The following is a 22,288-nucleotide window of genomic DNA, read 5'->3' as shown; positions in this document are numbered from 1 at the left end:
GGCAGAGCAGGAGAGTACAAGCAGTTACCCATGAAAATTGTAAACGAATGTGGTTAGTAATGATGTTAGGACTATATTTTTTGCTTGGAGAATGGGTTGCCATAGGTGGTTGTGAGTGCTTTATCAGTGAATGAGTTTAAGTGAGGTACGATAGGTATTGTGAAAATAATAGGTCTCCTACGATGAGTGTTCTGATTCCATGGAGATAACCGCATAATAATAATAATAAAATCACACTGAGAGAACATGCAAGACATAAGAAAAGACTTATTGAGTGTATCTGATATTTGGTATAGGAAGTGGTCATAATTTAGTTTTGAGAAATTAAAATGAATTATCATATGGGGGAGGGTGGAACAGTAAATTAAAAGCATCAAAAAGCATACAGCTCTCATACTTCAGCTGTAGACTCAAATTTACAAATATTATTGAAGAAAAAATTGAAAAATTAAATTAGAATAAAACCTTGGAGACTAATGGACAAAATTTGAGGAAAACATTGATCATCTAGAGAGCATTTGGTGAAGTTGTCTGTAGGAATAAAACAAAAATTCCTTTTGGATTGAAGAGGTTAGAGATCTATTCTAAGCAAAATAGTATGGAAGTCACTTACATTAGAAAGAAATATTTATTATAAGTAGAGTTTTCAGTCCAACAGTATGGTATTCTAAAAAAACTTACCATAGCTAAAGCTATTTGTTTATATGACGTGGCTCTTTCCATGGAACTCAACTGTCTTTGCCATACTTTCCTGGCCAATGGCTACAGCTCCTAAAATATAGATAAATTACTACACGGCCTTCCTACTTTCCCCTCTACCAACACGCAAGAACAAAACACTGCTATTCCTATTGTCTGAGGTACACTGAAAAGATAGCTAAAATACTAATTATGGACTAGCCAGAATTAGCTAACTCTGTCCATAGTTGGTTAATTCACCTTCACACTACATTCAAACCACATGTCAAATTAGCAACTTTGATCTCCTCTCCTAAGGAGAAGCTCCCTCCTCTAATATATTATGCCATGTATGAAGCTCCTTGTGACAAATTAGCCAACTGTGGACAGAGATCAAGGTCTGTTAACACCCTGGGTTACATAACAAATACATTTGCTGCCATTATGTTAAGTCTGGACTGGCAGACCATGCTTTGGACCCCCCCTTCACGTAGGAGTAGATGGAAGAAAAACCAGTGTGCTAAATACAAATCATTACAGGTCAGAAAGATTATCTTTAGAGTCAGCAATGGCTGTGAAGCATTCTCCTAACTTTAACAAGTATGACTGCATTAATTTGCCAAAAATTGGAGAGATTCTTATCCTAAGATCAACTCCTGCCCAACTGTAATACTTTTTTTTTACAACATTAGAGGGCAACAAATTAGGATTTTGGATCTTTGATCCATTACAATTTGAATTGTTTCACTTACTCGTTTTTGCATGTAAACTGTATCATATTTGAATAACTTTCATGGCTTACACATGTAATGAAAATATATAATTTAATTCAAAAACTCCAATGCATTGTATCCAATCATCACATGGATATCATCAGGGAGACACCCAGCTATTAACTACATTCAAAACATGAATCACAATGAGTCATAAATCATGCATATACCAGCTCATATCTCAATCACAGCTGAAGTATAGGATTACACTATTAGAGTTCAAAGGAGCAATTGTAAAACATTGTGTAGATAAAAAAAAAAGTTTAAGAAATAAATTATTTTTAGATACAAAAAATAAATGTTTTTATCTACACAACTTTTTACAGTTGTTCCTTTGAACTCTAATAGTGTAATCATATACTGCAACTGAGACATGAGCTAGTATAAGCATGATTAATTATCCATTATTGTGATTCAAGTTTTGAATGTAGTTAAGTCGTCTGTCTCCCTGATGATGTCCACATAACATTGGATGAAATATATTGGAATTTTTGAATAAAATTCTATATTTTTTTTTAAATGTGTAACAAAATGTTTGGTACACATACCCCATTTAACTATTTATAAACTGTAACATGTTTGCTCTGAAGATGCTGGTTTGAAATCCAGCAAAATATAAGCCAGCTAATAAACATTTTTTAATGATTTAGTTCATTTGGTATTGTTTTCCAGTAAATTAAGCTATGGAAGATTGTGGGAAGAAATGCATTTTTAATGCATTTTTGTAAAGCCTTCTGAATAGACAGAGGAGAGGGAATGTTAGTGATGTTTAAGTTGGTAAGGGATCATTATGGGTTAATGTTGAAGAAATTTTTCATAGAATAAAGGAGGAGAGTGAGAAAAAGAGGCTATCCCTGGACACTGTATAAAGAGGGCATGAGCAAAGAAGTAAAGAGCAGTTCCAGTTTCTTTCCATGGAAAGTGGTCAGTGAATGGAATATGTGCTTGATGGTGTGGTGAATGCAGACATGTTGAATAAGTTTACACAGTTTGATGAGCTTTGTGTGTGCCAGTGTGTTACCTCCCACAATGAGGTTTTTTGACTCCAAGGAGATCTAGTGTTAATAATAATTGAAGTGTTGAAACTGACTTCAAAATTTCATGTTGTTTGTTTGAAACAACTAAAGTCTTGCCACCTATTCTCTTTTCTAACTCATGTTTCTGTTTCTCAAATTGCTTCTCAAATTTTTACATTTGAGAACTCATGTTATTAGAGCTGTCTTGCAGAAGAGGTTTGATTCATTATTTGGATGAGTTTACAGATTTAGGTGATTTTGTACACACACTCTGAATCAGCAATTCTTCCTTTTGAGCAGTCTTAGGAGGAGCTCTTTTAATATTAGTAATCCCCAGTTTCTAAACAGACTTTTTAAATTCAGATTTAACCCATTTCTGAATTAATGGAAAATAGTTATTTTCAAAAATAAACACACTTATCAATTTTATAATCTTATAATAGATTAGTTAACTGATCACAAAATTGGGAAAGATGCTTTGGTGCATGTATAGATGATAAATTTTCTAAAGATTTGGACCACATTCTTGTCTTTTTGGGAAAATTCCTCAATTAGAATGCTTATAAAACGTTGTATAGTAGGAGCCTAATCTTAACTATCTGGAATTGTGGGCAAAATTTTTAGTGGTGACTTAAAGTTTAGAAATAAAAACTAACAGTAGCTGTCCTTCAGAACATCTACTAATTATCCTGACTGTTTCTGAAGTATCATAAAATTCTTCAAAAGTTTCATTAGAATCCCATTAAAGTTTGCATATCATGCCTCAAGTTGACCAATGTTTTGAAAATTCTTCCTTCTGTAATTAAGAACTACATCTTTCACCATTACTGAATTATTATTCATAAATTATTAATTGCTTAAATATACTAATACCATATAAATTTATTTTTGAGGACTCAATTTCTTAAATGCTTAAGATTAAATTAATTAAAATCACTTAAATTAAGATGCTCTTATTTTTAACCTTGTCAATGACTGTGCCATTTGTAAATTACTTAGATACATCCTCTCAGCTGCAAATATATAGTTGAATTACATCTTCAATCATAAAGATGTAATTCAACTATATATTTTAATTTTCTTTTTAAATTCCAAGTAGTTTAACTGTTAACCTTAATTCAATTTAATATAAAAAAAAATCTGAGTCTTGAAGTTATAAGTCTACTTTCTATATAGAGTGGAGTTTCCAAATTATGTAAAAAAAATTCAAAAATATATGATAAAATAAAAAATATCTTAGTCCTTAGCCATGCATGCATTATAGGTTTGCAACTTTCATGGGTGGAGTCACAAAAAAACAAAAAAAGTGACAGTAATGTACTGGTTACTGTTCTGTCATTTTCATCAGTTAATAACATCCTCTCACTCCATTCTTTCTTCTACTAGCCACATATAAAGAGAACTCTAGGATTTTTTTGTGGCTAATTGGTCGATTGTTGTTCATGTTGCACTTTTTCTTTCCTTACTATGTCACTTTCCTAGTTTTCAATATGGCTGCTCTTTATACTCTTCATATAACTAATTATCTCTCACCTTATACTGTCTCCGTAATACCTTCTTTCGATTGCATGCTTAATCTCTCCATTTTACACCTACTTCATTTACATCTCCTTACCTTGGGAATACATTCAGACACTATTTCTTTAAACAGCTCTAGACTAATGCCAAATAGCAAAACAAAAGTACATCTGTATTCTCTCTCAGCTACATTTATTACATTTGTTATAAGGAATGTTAGTTGCAAGTCTAGAAGACAAATGATAGTTATGTTTCCCTTTTTTATGGATTAGAGCTAACAAAAGCCTCAACAAAGACAATAAGTTATTTTTCTAATAACGGTTCAGTTAAACAGATTATTTTGGTATGATAAGCCAAGGTTTGAAGATTCCAATTTTCTAGAAAGGATGATGATGTTTTTGTGAATGTAATATCTCATATGAGTTGGTCTTGTAAAATTAAGTTTGCTATCAGATTTCTGAATGATCAAAGTGTCTAAGTAAGATACACTGATACACTCTGGAGAAGATAAGTGTATTTTGAGTAACAATCAGCAACATTTCTTGAATTTTAGTGTTGTACTATTTATTTTTGAGAATGAAGTATATCAGTGTGATTTATTAAATTGTTAGATTTATTATTTATTAAACAGAATAGCACTATAGTCTTATCAAAATGATGCGAATCTGTTTTGGTCTTCCTTATATCCACCAACTGGTCAGCAGAAACAGTGAGGTTATACAAGTATCATGCAGTTCTAGTGCCAATTGTCTGCTGGTGGCAGAATATATATCCTGATCCATATATATATATATGCATGGATCAGAAGATGATAGTTCCACTGTATAAGGTACTAATTAGGCCTTATTTGGATTTCTGTGCACCGATCTATCACTTGATTATATTGATAAGGAAACATTAGAGTGTGCAGAGGCAGATAATCAGAGACTTTCAAGACTCTGGAATTGAGTATAAGGACAGAATGAGAGAATATGGTCTTAAGAACTTGGAGGATATGAGGAGTAGCAGTGATATGATTGAGACTTATAAGTTGTGAGAGGAGCCAATCAGATAGATATATAGGAATTAATGCATACAATAGTGGGTGATGCAAGAATGAGAAGTCATCTCTGGAAATTGTACAAAGGTCATGTGAGAGTAAGGAAGTGGAAAGGAAATTTTTTTTTTGCTTGGAAAGTGGTGAATGAGTAGAATGCATTGCCAAGGTATGATAATTATTGTGATTTCTGAGTATTCAATTTCCCTTGAGTCTTGGAACTCACCAGAGGCTTGGAAGTAATACTAATGCTAAAAAGATTATACTGGATAAAATGTCATTAAAACTAAGAATTTCATGAGTTGTTATAAAATTAATATTCTGATAGTAGTCCTTAATATGTTATATATTTTTACATGAAAAGAAGACTTATTTTTGCTTTTTTTTATCTAGTAAAAGCATGTGAAATTCTAAGACTTTTTTTTTTTTTAATAAGTTTGTGATAATCCATGTATTAAGTAAGACTTTTCAATTCTGTTTTTGTGCTTTATGACCTGTATACTTCTCAGACAAGTATACTTCTCAGAGAAGTATACTTGTCTGCTATAGTATTGCTTAAAGACTGAAGTGTATTTCTTTTGTTTAGCATGAATTGGTCCGCAGGATTTTAAGGGGATAAATTGACTGTGGAAAGGGTACAAAGGCAGATAACAAAGATGGTTTCAGGACTGTACAATGTTAGTTATGAGGATCGACTGAGGGAATGTGGATTGCAGAGTTTGGTGGATAGAAGGAGAGGTGATATGATTGAGACTTAAACTGTTGAGAGGTGGTTATAGAGTTGACACTGGGGAGTTCTTTCGCTTGGTCAAACAGCGGGAAGGAGTGATAACAAGGGGCCATCCATGGAAGTTAAGAAAGGAAACTGTGAGCAAGAGGGTGAGGAGTGGTTTCTTTGCATGGAGGGTAGTTGAACCATGGAATGTATTGCCTGATAGAGTGGTGAGAGCGAGAATGGTTAATGAGTTTAAGGAGTGGTATGATAGACTTTGTGTTTCCTAGGAATGACCACCCACGATGAGTCTTGATAGACTTTGTTTCCTAGGAAGGACCTCCTGCAGAAGGGCCCTTGGCCCCCTCCCTGGGTGTGCTACTGCTCACACTTGGATAAAGGATTAAACCAAGTATATAATTTCTTGGTATCTTTAATTTATAGTATAATCAAGTGGAAAACTTCCAACTGCCTTACTTATTGGAGACAGGCTGACAGCCTTTTGTGGATAGGAATTGCATAATAACTGGGGATTCTTATAGAGACCAAGCAATTTTTTTTGCCATTTCAGTCTCTAAGAAGCAAGACTTTCATACCAGCCAGTATGAGACCTATAAGACTTCATATCACTTTTTGTCTTATAGCAGCTGTATTTTGTATTAGCATGAGAACAGTTAGTTCTGCTTGATTGATATATATATATATATATATATACTCAACACGTTAATTTACTTGATTTAATTTTTGTGATTTTAATATATTTTTAAATTTTATACTGATTTTAATATTTATTTATTTTATACCTAGTCTTTTGTCTTAGGTTGGATTAATAGGATATTAATAAAGTTAATACATGAAATAATTAACGCTATGATTTTTTTTTTTTTAATTGCAGAATCACCAAGGTTCTCCTCGGTCAACACCAAATAGCTCTCCTCATTCAGGCACTTGCAAATCTCCTCCCCTGTCAACTTTATATCCATTGTCTTCTTCCTTTAGTGCTCCAACAACCCCTGGAAGTGGAGCTCCTACATCAGACAGCCTTATGGGAATGGGAGGTGATGTTCGTCTGGCATTTGGTCAATCTGGAAGCACTCGAAGTCTACAGAATGATTTACTTGTAGCAGCCGATTCTGTAACAAATGCTATGTCATCTTTGGTTAAAGAATTAAATTCTGGTAGGTCTTAAATTTTAAATGTGTTATACTGTTTCAGATGCTATCTCATTTTATTTTGTTGACAGCCATTCAAACCAAATCTGTCTCTAATCAGATGTTTTGCATGCATTAGTTGGTATGTTAGTTGCCTGCTTAGATAGAGACTGAATATACTTTGAATTACAAGCAGAAACAATGATATTATAACACACCACCACCACTGTCATCACTAAGCAAACAAAGTTTGTACTTGAAGTATATTCATGACTCACACTCTTGGATTTACAGTACAGGCTACTTGTACACAGAGGCTGTCAGCTTCAAAAACATAAAACTTTTTATAACACATAATGTTCTGGTTAACACGCTCACTATAATAATTTAACTAGAAGTCCCAGCTAAAGCCTCATAGTGAGATTTGGCTATTGAGTTAGATGCTTTTTGAGTATATTTTATGGTATCTTTATGGTATCAAAAAATGAATTCATTTATTAGTAATTATTTAACTCTAGAATGTTTTGTGCAGTAATTAGTGTGTGTGTGTGTGTGTGTGCATGCACATGCAAAACAACACTTTTTCTGTTAAATAATTACTAATAAACTAGTACTAATAAACTTCAGCTTATTAATATTTTTAGACATCAGAACATATACTTTGTTCCATTATGCATCCAAAACGCATCTAGCTCGACAATGCCAACCCTCACTACAACAAACTTAAAGGGATCAAAAGAATAGTATATTATAATTAATCACTAGACAAAACAGGCCATATATGTGAAAATGTTTGCATGGAGTAGTGTAAGATTAGGATTGAGAGAGAGCAAGAGAGTAAAAGTGACAGGGTTGAGAGAGGGAGTAAGAAGTGATGATCAAAAGAATAGTAGCATAAAAGATGTGAAGAATGAAGAATTGGCTATATTGAGGGAGAATGTTTATACATAGTCCTTCGCAGGACAAAGCACAAACTTGAGCAAATGCACAAACATCTGGCAAGGAAAAAGAAAGGAATGCTCGACTAAATGAGAAAGGAGAAGTATGGAGAGAGTCTTGTATGGCAGTTCCATGATATGAGGCGTACTAGACAAGAGGGTGATGAAACTGTGTTCCCAGGTGCAGAGATTAATGATGTTAACAAGGCTATTAGGATGCAGAAGGGCAAAGTGATAAAGTTTGCCCAAAGAGTTGAGAGAGTAAAAGTGACAGGATTCAGAGAGAGTAGAAGTGACGATCAAAAAAAAAAAATTGCATAAAAGATGTGAACAATGAAGAATAGGTGCAAGAAAAAAGAAAAGAATGCTTAACTAAATTCATAAAGAAAAATTATGAAAAGAGCCTTGTATGGCAATTCCATGATATTATTATTATTATTCTAGTAGCAAGGCTTATACGTTGGTTAGACATAACTGGTAATTAGTTTACGGAATTAACAACGCAAATGAAGTATATTAATTAAAGGTAACTTTAATGAAATTTCGGCAACGTCACATTGCCATCTTCAGGAACATAAAGATATGGTATGTGCACGCAGGCACTAACACAAAGCAAATGAGGAAGAAAGCAAGAAATTAATATTGTTCCTAAAGTCCTAATGGTGCCCTCTTGCGGGCTAATTTGGTAGTCTTGGCTGTTGGGCTGAAGTTCTCATAATGTAAGTCTCCCAAATTTGGGATAGTTTCATGCACCCAAATTTGTTGAGATTAGGAACGTTTTTTAGAGCAGCTGAAGATTCTTTGAATAATCTTTCGTATTTAAACTTGCTGCGATGAATTATTTTTGTTTTTTTCCAACGAATTTTATGGTGGGTATCTAAGGCATGGTCTGCCAGCCCAGAGCGGCTGTACTGGTGAAACCAGATGTAGTCTTTGTGTTCTGAAATCCTGATATTAGTTGTTCTGCCTGTTTGGCCAAAGTAGGACAGCTGCAAGGGACCTGGTATACACCAGGTAGGTCTAGGGGAAGTGGTTGGTCTTTGGTAGAGCGGATAAGGGATGCCAACTTTTTATATGGTCTGTAACAGGAAGTAAGGTCATATTTTTTGAGGATATTGGTTATTTTCTCAGAGGTGCCCTGGATGTAGGGGATGGTGATAGACTTGGTGTAATCTTTATTGTGGAGGGGGGTTGTGGTTTACTGGTTTTAGTATTTTTCGGATTTTTTTGGGGTTATAGCCATTGGCTAAGAAAGTGTTGAGGATGTGGTTTAGTTCAGTAGTCAGGGCCTTGTCATCTGAGCAGATTAATTTTATCTATTAATATTAATTTTATCAGAAAAATTAATCTGCTCAGATGACAAGGCCCTGACTACTGAACTAAACCCATCCTCAACACTTTCTTAGCCAATGGCTATAACCCCAAAAAAATCCGAAAAATACTAAAACCAGTAAACCATAACCCCCCTCCACAATAAAGATTACACCAAGTCTATCACCATCCCCTACATCAAGGGCACCTCTAAGAAAATAACCAATATCCTCAAAAAATATGACCTTACTTCCTGTTACAGACCATATAAAAAGTTGGCATCCCTTATCTGCTCTACCAAAGACCAACCACTTCCCCTAGACCTACCTAGTGTATACCAGGTCCCTTGCAGCTGCAAATTGTCCTACTTTGGCCAAACAGGCAGAACAACTAATATCAGGATTTCAGAACACAAAGACTACATCCGGTTTCACCAGTACAGTCGCTCTGGGCTGGCAGACCCATGCCTTAGATACCCACCATAAAATTCGTTGGAAAAAAACAAAAATAATTCATCGCGGCAAGTTTAAATACGAAAGATTATTCAAAGAATCTTCAGCAGCTCTAAAAAAACGTTCCTAACCTCAACAAATTTGGGTGCATGAAACTACCCCAAATTTGGGAGACTTACATTATGAGAACTTCAGCCCAACAGCCAAGACTACCAAATTAGCCTGCAAGAGGGCACCATTAGGACTTTAGGAACAATATTAGTTTCTTGCTTTCTTCCTCATTTGCTTTGTGTTAGTGCCTGCGTGCACATACCATATCTTTATGTTCCTGAAGATGGCAATGTGACGTTGCCGAAATATAGAAGTGATTCATTAAAGTTACCTTTAATTAATATACTTCATTTGCGTTGTTAATTCCGTAAACTAATTACCAGTTGTTATTATTATTATTATTATTATTATTCAGGCCTCCAAGGAGTCAAAAGACTCATCGAGGGGAGGTCCCCCCCTGAGAAACACAAAGTCTATCATACCACTCTTTAAACTCACTGACCGTTCTCGCTCCCACCACTCCATGAGATGTGCTAGACAAGTGAGTGATGAAGCTGTGCTTCCCAGGTTCAAAGATTAACAGTGTTAGCAAGGCTATTGCGATGCAGAAGGGTGAATTGAAAGAGTTGATTGTCTTGGCAGGAACAAATGATTTGAAAGGAAACAAGCATGGTATGAGGGAGAACATGGAGTTGCTGAAAGTAGCAAAATGGAAGAGTGAGAGAGTGAAGATAGTGAATATGTTACCATGATATTACAGGATGAGTTGAGAATGAGGCCTATGATAGTGAATTAGCCAATGTGTAAGTTATGCAGGAGGAATGATGTGGAGTTGGTGGATGTATGAAGTGGTTTTAGACAATAGGACTTTTACAGGTGAATGGTACTTGGAGTTTGAAAACGTGTTGTTGAATGAAGTGAGATTGGAGGTAAAAAATCAGGGAAATTAGAGCTATTAGGTTGGAATCTATTGAGTGAGTCCACAAATACCAGTAAGACAAATGAGTTTGAGAAAGTTTCTAAGTTAAAAATTTCTAAGTTAGTACTGCTGGTAACAAATCAGAATGGTATAGTTAGTATAAAGTTTAAGGATAGCTGTGAGCCTAGAGACTTTTGTACTTTATGTGTGCACTAATGCCAAGAGCATTTGGTACAAGGAATTTTTGGCATCGGTTAGTTTCTCTTAGCCAAATGTTATTGTTATTAGTGAGACATGGCTGACAGAAGATGATATAGTTAGTGGGATAGAATGTGAAGGGTATAGTATTTTCAGGAAGTACAGCAAAAAAAAAAAAAAGAATGGAAAGAGGGGTATTGTTAATGATAGCTGAACTGCAGCCCAAAAGAGTAGGAGTTCAGTTGGAGGTTATTAAAAATAATGCATTCAAGGCCATCTGGTGTGAGATAGAGGCCAACAGGATAAAACATACAGCTGCTATAGACCAGGTGATGAAAGGTCAATGCACATGATATGCATTTGCAGTTAAGCTCAGTGAGTAGAGGGAAGTAATTATTATGGGAAACTTCAACTATGGGAACATAGATTGGAAGGAGGAAATGGATTATGCAGCTACTAAGAGATAATTACCTGAGGTAGCATGTGATGGAAGTTACCAGGGGTTTGAAAGTGCTAGATCTAGTAATTGCATCAAAGAATTTGTCTGTAACAAAGTTGAATACTTTCTTACTAATTAATGGGAGTGATCATTTTGTCTTGATCTCGGAGGTGGCTAAATCTGTGAAATTTTCAGTTAAGAGAGGATATGTGGAATTACGGGCTGGTAAGTATAACAAACTCAGGAGATTGATAGTACGTGGGAGGTGATAAAGGAGTGTTTGATAGAAGTAATAACAGACTGCATACTTTAAGTTAGGAGGATGAATCAAGTGGGAGGTAAATGGATGAATAGTATCATTAAGCAGGAAATTCAAAGAGAAAAGTGATCAGCAGGCACATAAGCAGTATAAAGCACAGACCATAAGGGTGACCAGTATAGTAAGAAAGGCAAAATCAGTGTATGAAAAGGAATTAGCATTTCAGTAGTAATCCCAAAGAGTTCTTTCAGTATGTGGAAAATAAAGGAAAGAATGATTATGGAAGAATAATTCTGACAGATGCTATTATAAGTGATCACTTTGCAAAGGATCACCAGACAGAGATATTGCAGCAACAAGAGAGGCAAGGGCTGATGTGGAAATAGCAATAGATGAACCGGAGATGCATATATTATAGAGCCTTGATTTGAATATGGCTATGGGAGTTTAGATGTTTTGAGTATTATGAGAGGATACCAGGGAATTGGCAGTGCCTTTGATTACATTGTTTAATTTAAGTTTTAGCTCTGGGTTGGTCCCAAAGGGTCAAAGGAGGGGGGGGGGAAATTGCTCCATTGTATAAAGGAAGCTCCAAGACTAAGGTAGCAAATTATTAACTGATCAGCATCTCAAGTGTTGGTGGTCAAGGTACCGGGGCAGTTGGTTAAGGGAAAAATTCAAGAATGAGTAGATAGGATGCTATATGGGGGGGGGGGGAGCAACATGATTTTATGATGTGTAGGTCATGCCTCAGTAACTTACCTTTTATAATACAGTGACAGCTGAGCTGAATAAAGGCAATTGGGTACACAGGGATACCCCTGGATTTTGCAAAAGCTTTTGACAGGATACAGCATGGAATTCTGATAAATAAATTGCAGCATATGGGGATGGATATGAAGTTGGTGTGGATTAGAGGGTAGTTGATGAAGAGATAGACAGTACTTTATTCAGGATCCACTCCAGTAGAAGGCCTGTGATTAGTAGCATACTACAGGGCTCTGTACTTGAGCCACCATTACTATTTAATTTGTACATTACTTATATAGGAAATGATTGAGGGGAAATATTCAGTTGTTTGCTGTTATTGCAAAACTTAGTGGAGCAATTGTCAATGAAGATGATGTTAAATTTTTGCAAGATACTGTAAATTTCACTGGCAGTATGGACAAAGGAGAATGGATGTCAGTTTAATGTAGCAAAGTGTAAGATGAAAAATTTAGATTCAAAAGATCACATCAATTCCAAGAAATTGAAAAGGAGTTAAAGTTTAGAGGGCATGTTGCAAAGTGGCAAAAAAGTGGCTCATTGGATTACTTGGTTACCGTAGAACCCCAACGAATAGAAAGAAACAAGTTATTGTACTTCTTTTTTTTTTTAGAGGAACCTGTGGCATAGTATAATTATTAAAAACAACACGTAAGTCCACAGTAATAACTTTAATTAATAAATAAGGTAGAGATTTCGTACTAAAAATAATAGTACATCTTCAGTGTTACAAACAGATAGGAATAGAATACAAGTAACGAATATTCGGTGGATCACCTATTAAAATACGATGTTGTCGCGAGCTAGGAAATGAAAGAAATTAATAAATAATATTTAAGATAATTAGTTTTTTAATGATTACATAAAATAAGTCTCCCAGATCTTCGAGAGAGAGAGAGAGGCAATCATTTAGATTTAAATTCGGTCGGCGTAAAAAAGCTTCACAACTTTCTTTAAAGAGGTGTTCATATTTGAACCTGCATCTATGAAGTAGAATAGCTTTATCCCACTGGATATTATGGGTAGTGGTAATACTGGGTTGTGCTAGACCAGACTTCTGAGGTTTGTTGTAATCAATATAATATCGATGTTCTTTAATTCTTTTTTCCACAGAACGGCCAGTTTGTCCAAAATAAGAAACATCGCATTCACGAGGAATTTTGTAAATGCCAGCCAAAGACGGAGATGACAGTTATCTTTTGTAGAAGGCAATAAGGAAGAAAATTTGTTGATAGGAATATAAGTGAGAATCAATTGGTACTTTTTTTAAAATTCTACCTATAGGTTCTGAGATTCCTGGAATGTAGGGGATTGGAACTTTGCGAACTGTTGAAGAAACCTTAGGTATTGGAACATAAGATTCAATTATCTGTTGGATTTGATTAGGGTTGTAATTATTATATACCATTAACTTTTTAATGATGGAAAGTTCTTGTTGTAAGATTTCTGGAGAAGAGCAAACTTTATGTGCCCTATTAATTAGAGATTTAAGAATGCCAAATTTTTGAGATGTATGGTGAGCAGACTTTTTATGAATGTATCTGCCAGTAAATATGGGCTTTTGAAAGACGCTTGTAGATAAGGTACCAGAAGTTCGAGTAAGCAGGATGTCCAAAAATGATAAAGTACCAAAAATCATGATTAAGACTACTATGAGACCAAAGTATCCAGTCTTTTAGAAGACAGACACATCTACCTACAAAGAGATCACGCATAATCCTACGAATTCACAGATTAAACAATTAAATAAATTACTTGATGAGGTCATCAGTTGGGACCCAAATTATGTGGATAAATTACGCACCTACTTTGGAAGATCTCCTCGTCTATATGGTCTCCCAAAAATCCATAAAGAAGGCTATCCAGTATGACAAATCGTGAATTGCATTGATTCTCCTACTTACCGAATTGCAAAAGTCTTGTCTCGTTCTTTAAGTGCTCTCACTGGACATTCAAGATCCTACATAAAAAATTCAACAGATTTCCTGGAAAATATCAAGGATTTAAAAATCAAAGAGTCTGAGTTGTAGTCAGTTTTGACATTGTATCTCTGTTTACCAATATCCCATTAGCTGACACAGTCAATTTATTATACGAAGATTACCCTCCAGATATCACAAAAAAAATTTTTCGAATTTGTTATCCATTCAGGTTATTTTAGTTAGAAAAACAAGTTGAAGGTATTGCCATGGGTAGTCCTTTGTCTCCACCTTTGGCTAACTATATTTGAAACAATTTGAAGAGACTATGTTTTCATCCATTCACCCTCAACCATCTCTTTTGTATCGTTATGTCGATGATGTTTTTGCCATTTGGTCACATACTGAAGATGAGCTTTCCACCTTTCTACAACAGATAAATAGCCTTCATCCTCGTATCCAATTCACCATGGAAAAGGAAAATTCTGGTACTTTATCATTTTTGGACATCCTGCTTACTCGAACTTCTTCTGATACCTTATCTACAAGCGTCTTTCAAAAGCCCACATTTACTGGCAGATACATTCATAAAAAGTCTGCTCACCATACATCTCAAAAATTTGGCATTCTTAAATCTCTAATTAATAGGGCACATAAAGTTTGCTCTTCTCCAGAAATCTTACAACAAGAACTTTCCATCATTAAAAAGTTAATGGTATATAATAATTACAACCCTAATCAAATCCAACAGATAATTGAATCTTATGTTCCAATACCTAAGGTTTCTTCAACAGTTCGCAAAGTTCCAATCCCCTACATTCCAGGAATCTCAATAGGTAGAATTTTAAAAAAGTACCAATTGATTCTCACTTATATTCCTATCAACAAATGTTCTTCCTTATTGCCTTCTACAAAAGATAAGCTGTCATCTCTGTCTTTGGTTGGCGTTTACAAAATTCCTTGTGAATGTGATGTTTCTTATTTTGGACAAACTGGCCGTTCTGTGGAAAAAAGAATTAAAGAACATCAATATTATATTGATTACAACAAACCTCAGAAGTCTGGTCTAGCACAACCCAGTATTCCAACTACCCATAATATCCAGTGGGATAAAGCTATTCTACTTCATAGATGCAGGTTTAAATATGAACGCCTCTTTAAAGAAAGATGTGAAGCTTTTTTACACCGATCGAATTTAAATCTAAATGATTGCCTCTCTCTCTCTCGAAGATCTTGGAGACTTTTATTTTATGTAATCATTAAAAAAACTAATTATCTTAAATATTAAATTTAGTTTAATCCTTTATCCAAGTGTGAGCAAACAAAGTTTGTGCCTGAAAGTATCTTTCAGGCACAAACTGGGGTAAGGACTGGGGTAAGGTGGTACAACACTAGGGCAACTCGTTGCAAAGGTGGAGCAAGCTACCAACACTCCTGTCTCAGTATCTCCTATAATGCAAAACACATCTCCTTGCGGATATGTCTAATGTTATGCATTAAGGGAAGGGCCACTACCCAGACTAGTTTTGACCTTTATTGAGGTCTCTTCAGTGGGAGCCAGGCCCAAGTTGAGATACCAGGCAGAAGCAGGTCATCTCTACCTATAGGAGTTGCCAAATGGTGTGCTACCCTTTTTTAATAAATGACTCTGGATTTAGAGAAAGATTTAGAGGTATCTTGCTCCACCTTTGCAACGAGTTGCCCGAGTGTTGTACCACCTTACCCCAGTCCTGAAGATACTTTCAGGTGCAAACTTTGTTTGCTCACACTTGGATAAAGGATTAAACTAAATTTATTATACTCTAACCAAGTGAAAAATAAACTTTCAATATCTTAAATATTAATTATTTATTAATTTCTTTCATTTCCTAGCTTGCGAAAACATTGTATTTTAATAGGTGATCCACCGAATATTCGTTACTTATATTCTATTCCTATCTGTTTGTAACATTGAAGATGTACTATTATTTTTAGTATGAAATATCTACCTTATTTATTAATTAAAGTTATTATTGTGGACTTACGTGTTGTTTTTAATAATTGTACTTTTTTATAAGGCTTTGATAAGATCCCATCTAGATTACTGTGCGCAGATCTGTTCACCTGGGTTTCTGGTTTCTTGGGGATGAGGAGATAGATAGAATCCAGAGGCAAGTGACAAAGATGGTGGAAAATCTGTGGAATGTACTTTATAAGGATAGATTAAAGATTTGTGGATTACAAAAATTGGTTGATAGGTGGAAAGTGTGTAATATGATTGAGACATGCAAATTACTGAAAGATTTTTACAGGATCGATATAGAAGAAATTTTCCACAACAGATCTGGTGGTGGAAGAACTAGAGATCATCCTTGGAAATTGAGCAAGAATGTGATTAACAAAGGGTGTGAGGACTAGGTGTTTTGCTTGAAGAATGGTGAATGAGTTAAATAAGTTAACAGAGTCTGTTGTGGGTGCCATGACTATGAATGAGTTCAAAGTGAAGTATGATAGATATTGTGCGAATATTAGATAGTGCTAGGACATAATGTTTAGGACTCGCTCTATAAATCTGTGGATTCCATGGAATTGTGTGTATAATAATAATAAAGATTTATTATAGAAGCATTTCTAAAAGAAATGCTTCTATAACAACACTTCCATAAGGTGTTGTCCAACACTTTTATGTATATTATTATTATTATTTATATGCAGGGCTCCAGAAATCCACTTGCCACAAATGAGTTATTGGAGACAAGTGGTGAGTGAATTTTTAGCATTGTTCTAAATGCATTCAAAATATATTGCCTCATTTTCTTCACATAATTACATTTTTTTAACCTCTCATTCAACGAGGAGATAATATCTTATGTAGTTCATTTAATAAGCTAATTTCTTCATAGACTATTTGTCCCTGTCATAAGTTAGTTTGCACGAAGATGGTCTCAAAGATATGCATCACTGCTGTTTCTGAATCTATGATGACAGGCAATACGTTATCTTTCACTCTGCATCCACAGATTAATTTTGAAATACATAGTCAGATATTCTTAAACATCCTATTTTGTATAACTTACAAGTCATCACCATTCTTATAAAAATCATCAGAGATGCCATCAAATAAACAAAACACACACACACACACACACACACAGTCTTTGCTCAAGTTACATCTGCTTGAAGATACGTTCTTGATCCCATAAGGCAGCATTTCCGAAACTGTGGTCAGCGGACCCCGGGGCCCACGAGTAATTCAAAGGGGGGTTCATTGGATAGTTTATTTTCATTAAACTTTATCTTATCATGTTGCTCACACCTGGCCTAATTGATATGTTCATATTCTTCCAAATATCTCCATTTATAACAGTATTGCATTGTCATAAATGACACATTTAGTGTTGTAAAATTGTAATTTATTATTTCTTCTTTATGATATGTAATTCCATTTTGGATTTTATGGGTGCCGCAGTGAATTAACATTCGCTACAGGGGGACCGCAACATCAAAAAGGTTGGGAAACACTGCCATAAGGAAATAAATAACATTTTAGACTATACTTTCGAACAAGATGCAAGCGAACATAAAGTTCTATTTAGCAATAATATATCATGCACAGTGGCAACCTCCCTCAGTAGTCGGCAATCAGCATGTGTCTTCAACAGTAACTCTGTTGATTTTTGTGTTTGAGAAATAGGTATTTGTGTATTTATTGTTAAATATTTCATGATGTTTTGTGCAACATGGCCCTTACATGGCTAATCAAGAAACCTAGTGAAGAATTGCAGAAAAAGAGGCAAGCAGTTGATTTTGAAACAAAGTTGCAAGTTATAAAGTAACATGAAGCTGGTAAGCCTGTCAATGCAATTGCACATGACTTTGTATGGTCTCATTCTATAGTAATGATCACTTTGAAAAATAAGGATAAAATCATAGAGGCTGTGCAAGGATCTGCTTTCATTAAATTGACAATAGTGAAGAAGCAATGACAAGGTCATATCGGTGATATGGAAAAGCTTGCATCATGGATAGAGAACTTGAACCAAAAGCACATACCCCTTAGCACTATGACCATAACTGCTAAGGCACTAAGTCTCTTCAACATGTTGAAGGAAAAATCAGGGTCCGATTATGACTACGAATTCAACACTTCTTCTGGTTGGTTCATGAGATTCAAGCAGTGTTTTGTGCTGCATAATGTAAAAATCTATAGTGAATCTGAAAGTGCTGATGAAGGCTGCCAAGGAGTTTGTGGAAAAATTGGATAAAATTATTATGGAGGAAAAATATTTGATATGGATGAGACCTCCTTGTTTTGGAAAAAAAATGCCCGAGCTGACATTCATCCACAAAAAGCTTAAAATCTATGCCTCGTTTCAGAGCTCTTAAATACTGTATTACAATTCTGTTAGGGGGATAACGTGGCTGGATATAAACTGAAGCCATTTGTGATATGGCACAGTGAAAATCCACGAGCCTTCAAAAACATTAGAAAGCATAATCTTCCAGTTCATTATCAAAGCAATAAGAAGTCGTGGATGACTAAAAATTTTTTGAGGATGCCTTAATCAACTGGTATGCAAGTGAAATGGAAAGCTATTGTGTGAAAGAAAATGTAGAATTTAAAATTTTATTAATTCTAAATAATGCTCCAAGTCATCCACCTTACATCAGTGATCTTCATCCCAAGATCAAGGTCATGTCTCCCTCTAAATGCTACTTCATTGATCCAAGTGATGGGTCAGAGAGTTCTTGCTGTTTAAGGCTTATTATTTACGGAGAACTTTTTCACAAGCCATTTCTGCCACTGAAGGAAATGATCAGGCTCTCATGCAATTCTGGAAAGCATTCAATATTTATTATGCTATTAAAAATATTGCTGTGGCTAATGACAAAGTGACCTGTCAATGTATGAATGGAATGTGGAAAAATACATTAACACGTTCATTGCCAAGCTGAAAATTGGAATTTCGTGTGGTGGCCAAATTTTTTTTATTTTTTTTATTTAGTTAGTGACGTCCACGCGATAACTCGTGATCGACCGTTTGGTGAGAACTTGCACCACGCGATATCACGTGATTGGCAATGAACACGTTAAAAAGGTTTGTGCATGTTTGTTTGCTATAAACAAATTTATGATGAAAAGAAGAAGAGGAATAAGCAAAGCACATCGGACATTTTCATCAAAAAAACAAAGGTTACACCTGAAGAGCTGCAGCCTGGTCCTTTGCATAGGGAAGGTAATGAAGATGTGATCATGGAGGAATATTTGGGTGATTATTCTCCTGTTTTATAGTGGCAGTAATGCACAGTACAGTTTTATAAGGATTAAAAATTAAAATGACACTATACTTATTACGGTTAAGTCCCTAACCCCTATTGATTTAATATATCGACTTCCATCCTACCAAATGGAATGGAACCCCAATGTAAGCCAAGGGATGACCGTGTGTACACATACACACACACACACACACACACACACACACACACACACACACACACACACACACACACACACACACACACACACACACACACACACATACATTGGGGGGGGGGGGGACCGAAAAGTTCTGATAAGCACCTAGTAGAACAAAAATGATATTAAAGCAACTGATATAACCACAAGAAAGAACATATCTTATGACCCTTTAACTCCCATGTTTCATCAAATTATAATAATTTGTTCTTTTTCTTTGAGGATATATAAGAAGATATAAAATTAATTAAGTTTTGTTCTAGGTGTTTATCCGAACTTTTCAGCTCTTCCATGTGTGTGTGTGTGTGTGTGTGTGTGTGTGTGTGTGCATGTGTGTGTGTGTGTGTGTGTATATATATATACACACACACACCGACTTACGCGAATCCAGGGTTACGTGGTTTCTTATATGTACGTATTCCCGTCCTGCTTCACGCCTCACCACTAGTTGCATCAAATGCTGGCTGCATTTGCCAGTGTTGCATATGCTGTGAACAAGCACTGATGTGTTTCGCGCGGTCTCCATTCATACACGATTTTTATAGTCTACAAACCTTGTGATTGTTTAATGTTATGTTCTTGATAAAAATTTTATCACATAAAAAATAATAATGTCATCCAAAAGAAGCAAGTCTGATTCTTCTACAGCTAGCAAGAAAAGAAAAAACATTGACTTTGGAAACAAAACTCAACATTATTAAGGATTTTGAAGGCAGAATGAAAATTTGTGAGCTAGCAAAGAAGTTCGATCTACAGGAATCCACAGTAAGAACAATCATAAAAGAAAGGTTTACAGATTTTGGAGGACATAGACTTTAACGAGGAACGAATTGTAGCCACAGGGCAAGGAATAAAAAAATCATTAGCTTGCTATGAAGAAATTCTGCGTGAAAAGAAAAAGACATTATGCCGTCAGACGAATCTGTTAGATTTTATGAAACCATCGAAATAACTTTCTTTTTTTTATGTATGAAAAACTACAATTAAGATTATATTTCTTAAAAAATATAGGTGTTTTTGTAAACCTTTGGTCCCAATTGTATGTTTGTATATATAAATTACATGCAAAATTATACCCTGAGTTACACAAATTCGACTTACGCGCTTTTTGTTGGTCCCACCTACCGCGTAACTTCAGGATTTTACTGTGTATATATATATATATATATATATATATATATATACACACACACACACACACACACACACACACACACACAGTATGTCCAAAAAAGAACTCCAGGGTTTTCAATGAAATTTATATTAAGACATTTTGAAGCAGAAATGTATGAAGCATATGTTATCAAAGTACAATGTCACAAATTTGATTACTTGAGTAAGAATAACAGCAATTACTTCTATAATTGCTGTTATTCTTACTTAATTAAAATTGTCCAATGGAATTTCAGGCAGGAGTATGGTAGGAATGCTCTGAGTGACAAAAGCATCTGTAAATGGCATCAATATTTCTGCGAAACAGGAAATGTTTTAAAAGGGCACTCACTAGGTAGGCCTACACCAAGTGCGGAAAACTTAGAAAACTTCTTCTGTCTTTCCAGTCAAATTTGTTCAGTTTGGTTTGTAGCTTGAGTAATCAATTAAATATTCCTAAAAGCACAGTGCATGACGTTGTCCACAAGAGATTGAAACTTCGTGCTTAGAAACTGCAGCTTGTCCACCATATCCAGCCTACTGATAGGCCACAAAGAGTTCAATTTGTGACCACCATGTTAAACCTCATTGCTGAATGTGACAACTACCTCTATAGCATTTTCTTTTGTGATGAGACAATGTTTCATGAGCATGGAGTTGTGAATCACCATAATTGTTAGGTGTGTGTTGGGGGGGGTCAGAAAAGTGGCGGAGTTCGTCTATAACAGTCCGAAAGTCAGTCTGGTGTGGAATCCTCATGAAATATTCAGGACTCCAATCTCTAGCTCTTTAAGAAAAGATTACTTTGATCTTAATTTCATTGCACTTAACAGTATTTATTTGCTTTGGATCTTGTGACCTTTCATTTGTGGGAGTTATAATAAAAAGTAAAATAAATAAAAACAAATCCTCTTCCATCTTTGTAAAATTTGTCCTTTTCTATTTTTATCTGTACAGTCCTACCACTATATAAATTCCAAATGTGCTCAACCTTGGGATATACTTTTTCCACATTTTGGGACCAAAAATCTTCATAAACATACTTGATGCTTTCCAGGAGAAGGAATTCTCCTGGAAAATCTGTTGGTGGGAGAAGGAATTCTCCCACCAACAGATTACGTCAATCAAATTTTTATAGGCAGTCTGTTTCTGACTTATGCTAATATGGGTACATTTAGCCACTGAAAGAACTGCTTCACTTTCAGTGGCTAAATATATGCAATCAGCTTTTATTGTGGTAAACACCATTTTTTTACCTATAACAAACTGTCTAAAAGTCCAGACTTTTAGACAGTTTGTTTCACTTTAGTATACTGTACACTGTATAATCATATATCCTCACGGTCTCTTACGAGTTTAGCAAGAATTGATAGCAAGCTGTTTCTTGCCTTGAGAGTGAGGAGTGTGTGTGTGGGAGGGATTCATATTTTGTAGCTTGTTAATCTCTTGGTACGTGTTGAAAACACACCTTAGACTGTTCTACACATTATGCATATTGAGAACCTCAGAGCCTCTGTAACTCAGTCATTAATGATAATGC

The 22,288-nt window shown here is 35.1% G+C and overlaps 1 protein-coding gene across 1 annotated transcript in view; it reads left to right on the top strand.

Moving 5' to 3' along the window:
• The window catches only part of LOC150095344 (dystrobrevin beta-like), a 243,568-nt gene that overhangs the window by 205,142 nt on the left and 16,138 nt on the right, over positions 1-22,288 (top strand). Inside the window, 1 exon segment of the mRNA XM_090410663.1 lies at positions 6,629-6,911. Within this exon segment, the coding sequence (XP_090266789.1) occupies positions 6,629-6,911 (283 nt within the window).

This window comes from Typopeltis vanoorti, chromosome 20 (genome assembly GCF_054136105.1).
Source record: "Typopeltis vanoorti isolate ZY-2024b chromosome 20, IOZ_Tvanoo_1.0, whole genome shotgun sequence".
Taxonomy (NCBI): domain Eukaryota; kingdom Metazoa; phylum Arthropoda; class Arachnida; order Uropygi; family Thelyphonidae; genus Typopeltis; species Typopeltis vanoorti.
The sequence above is the reverse complement of the archived record's forward strand: the minus strand, read 5'-3'. Positions and strand labels throughout refer to the sequence as shown.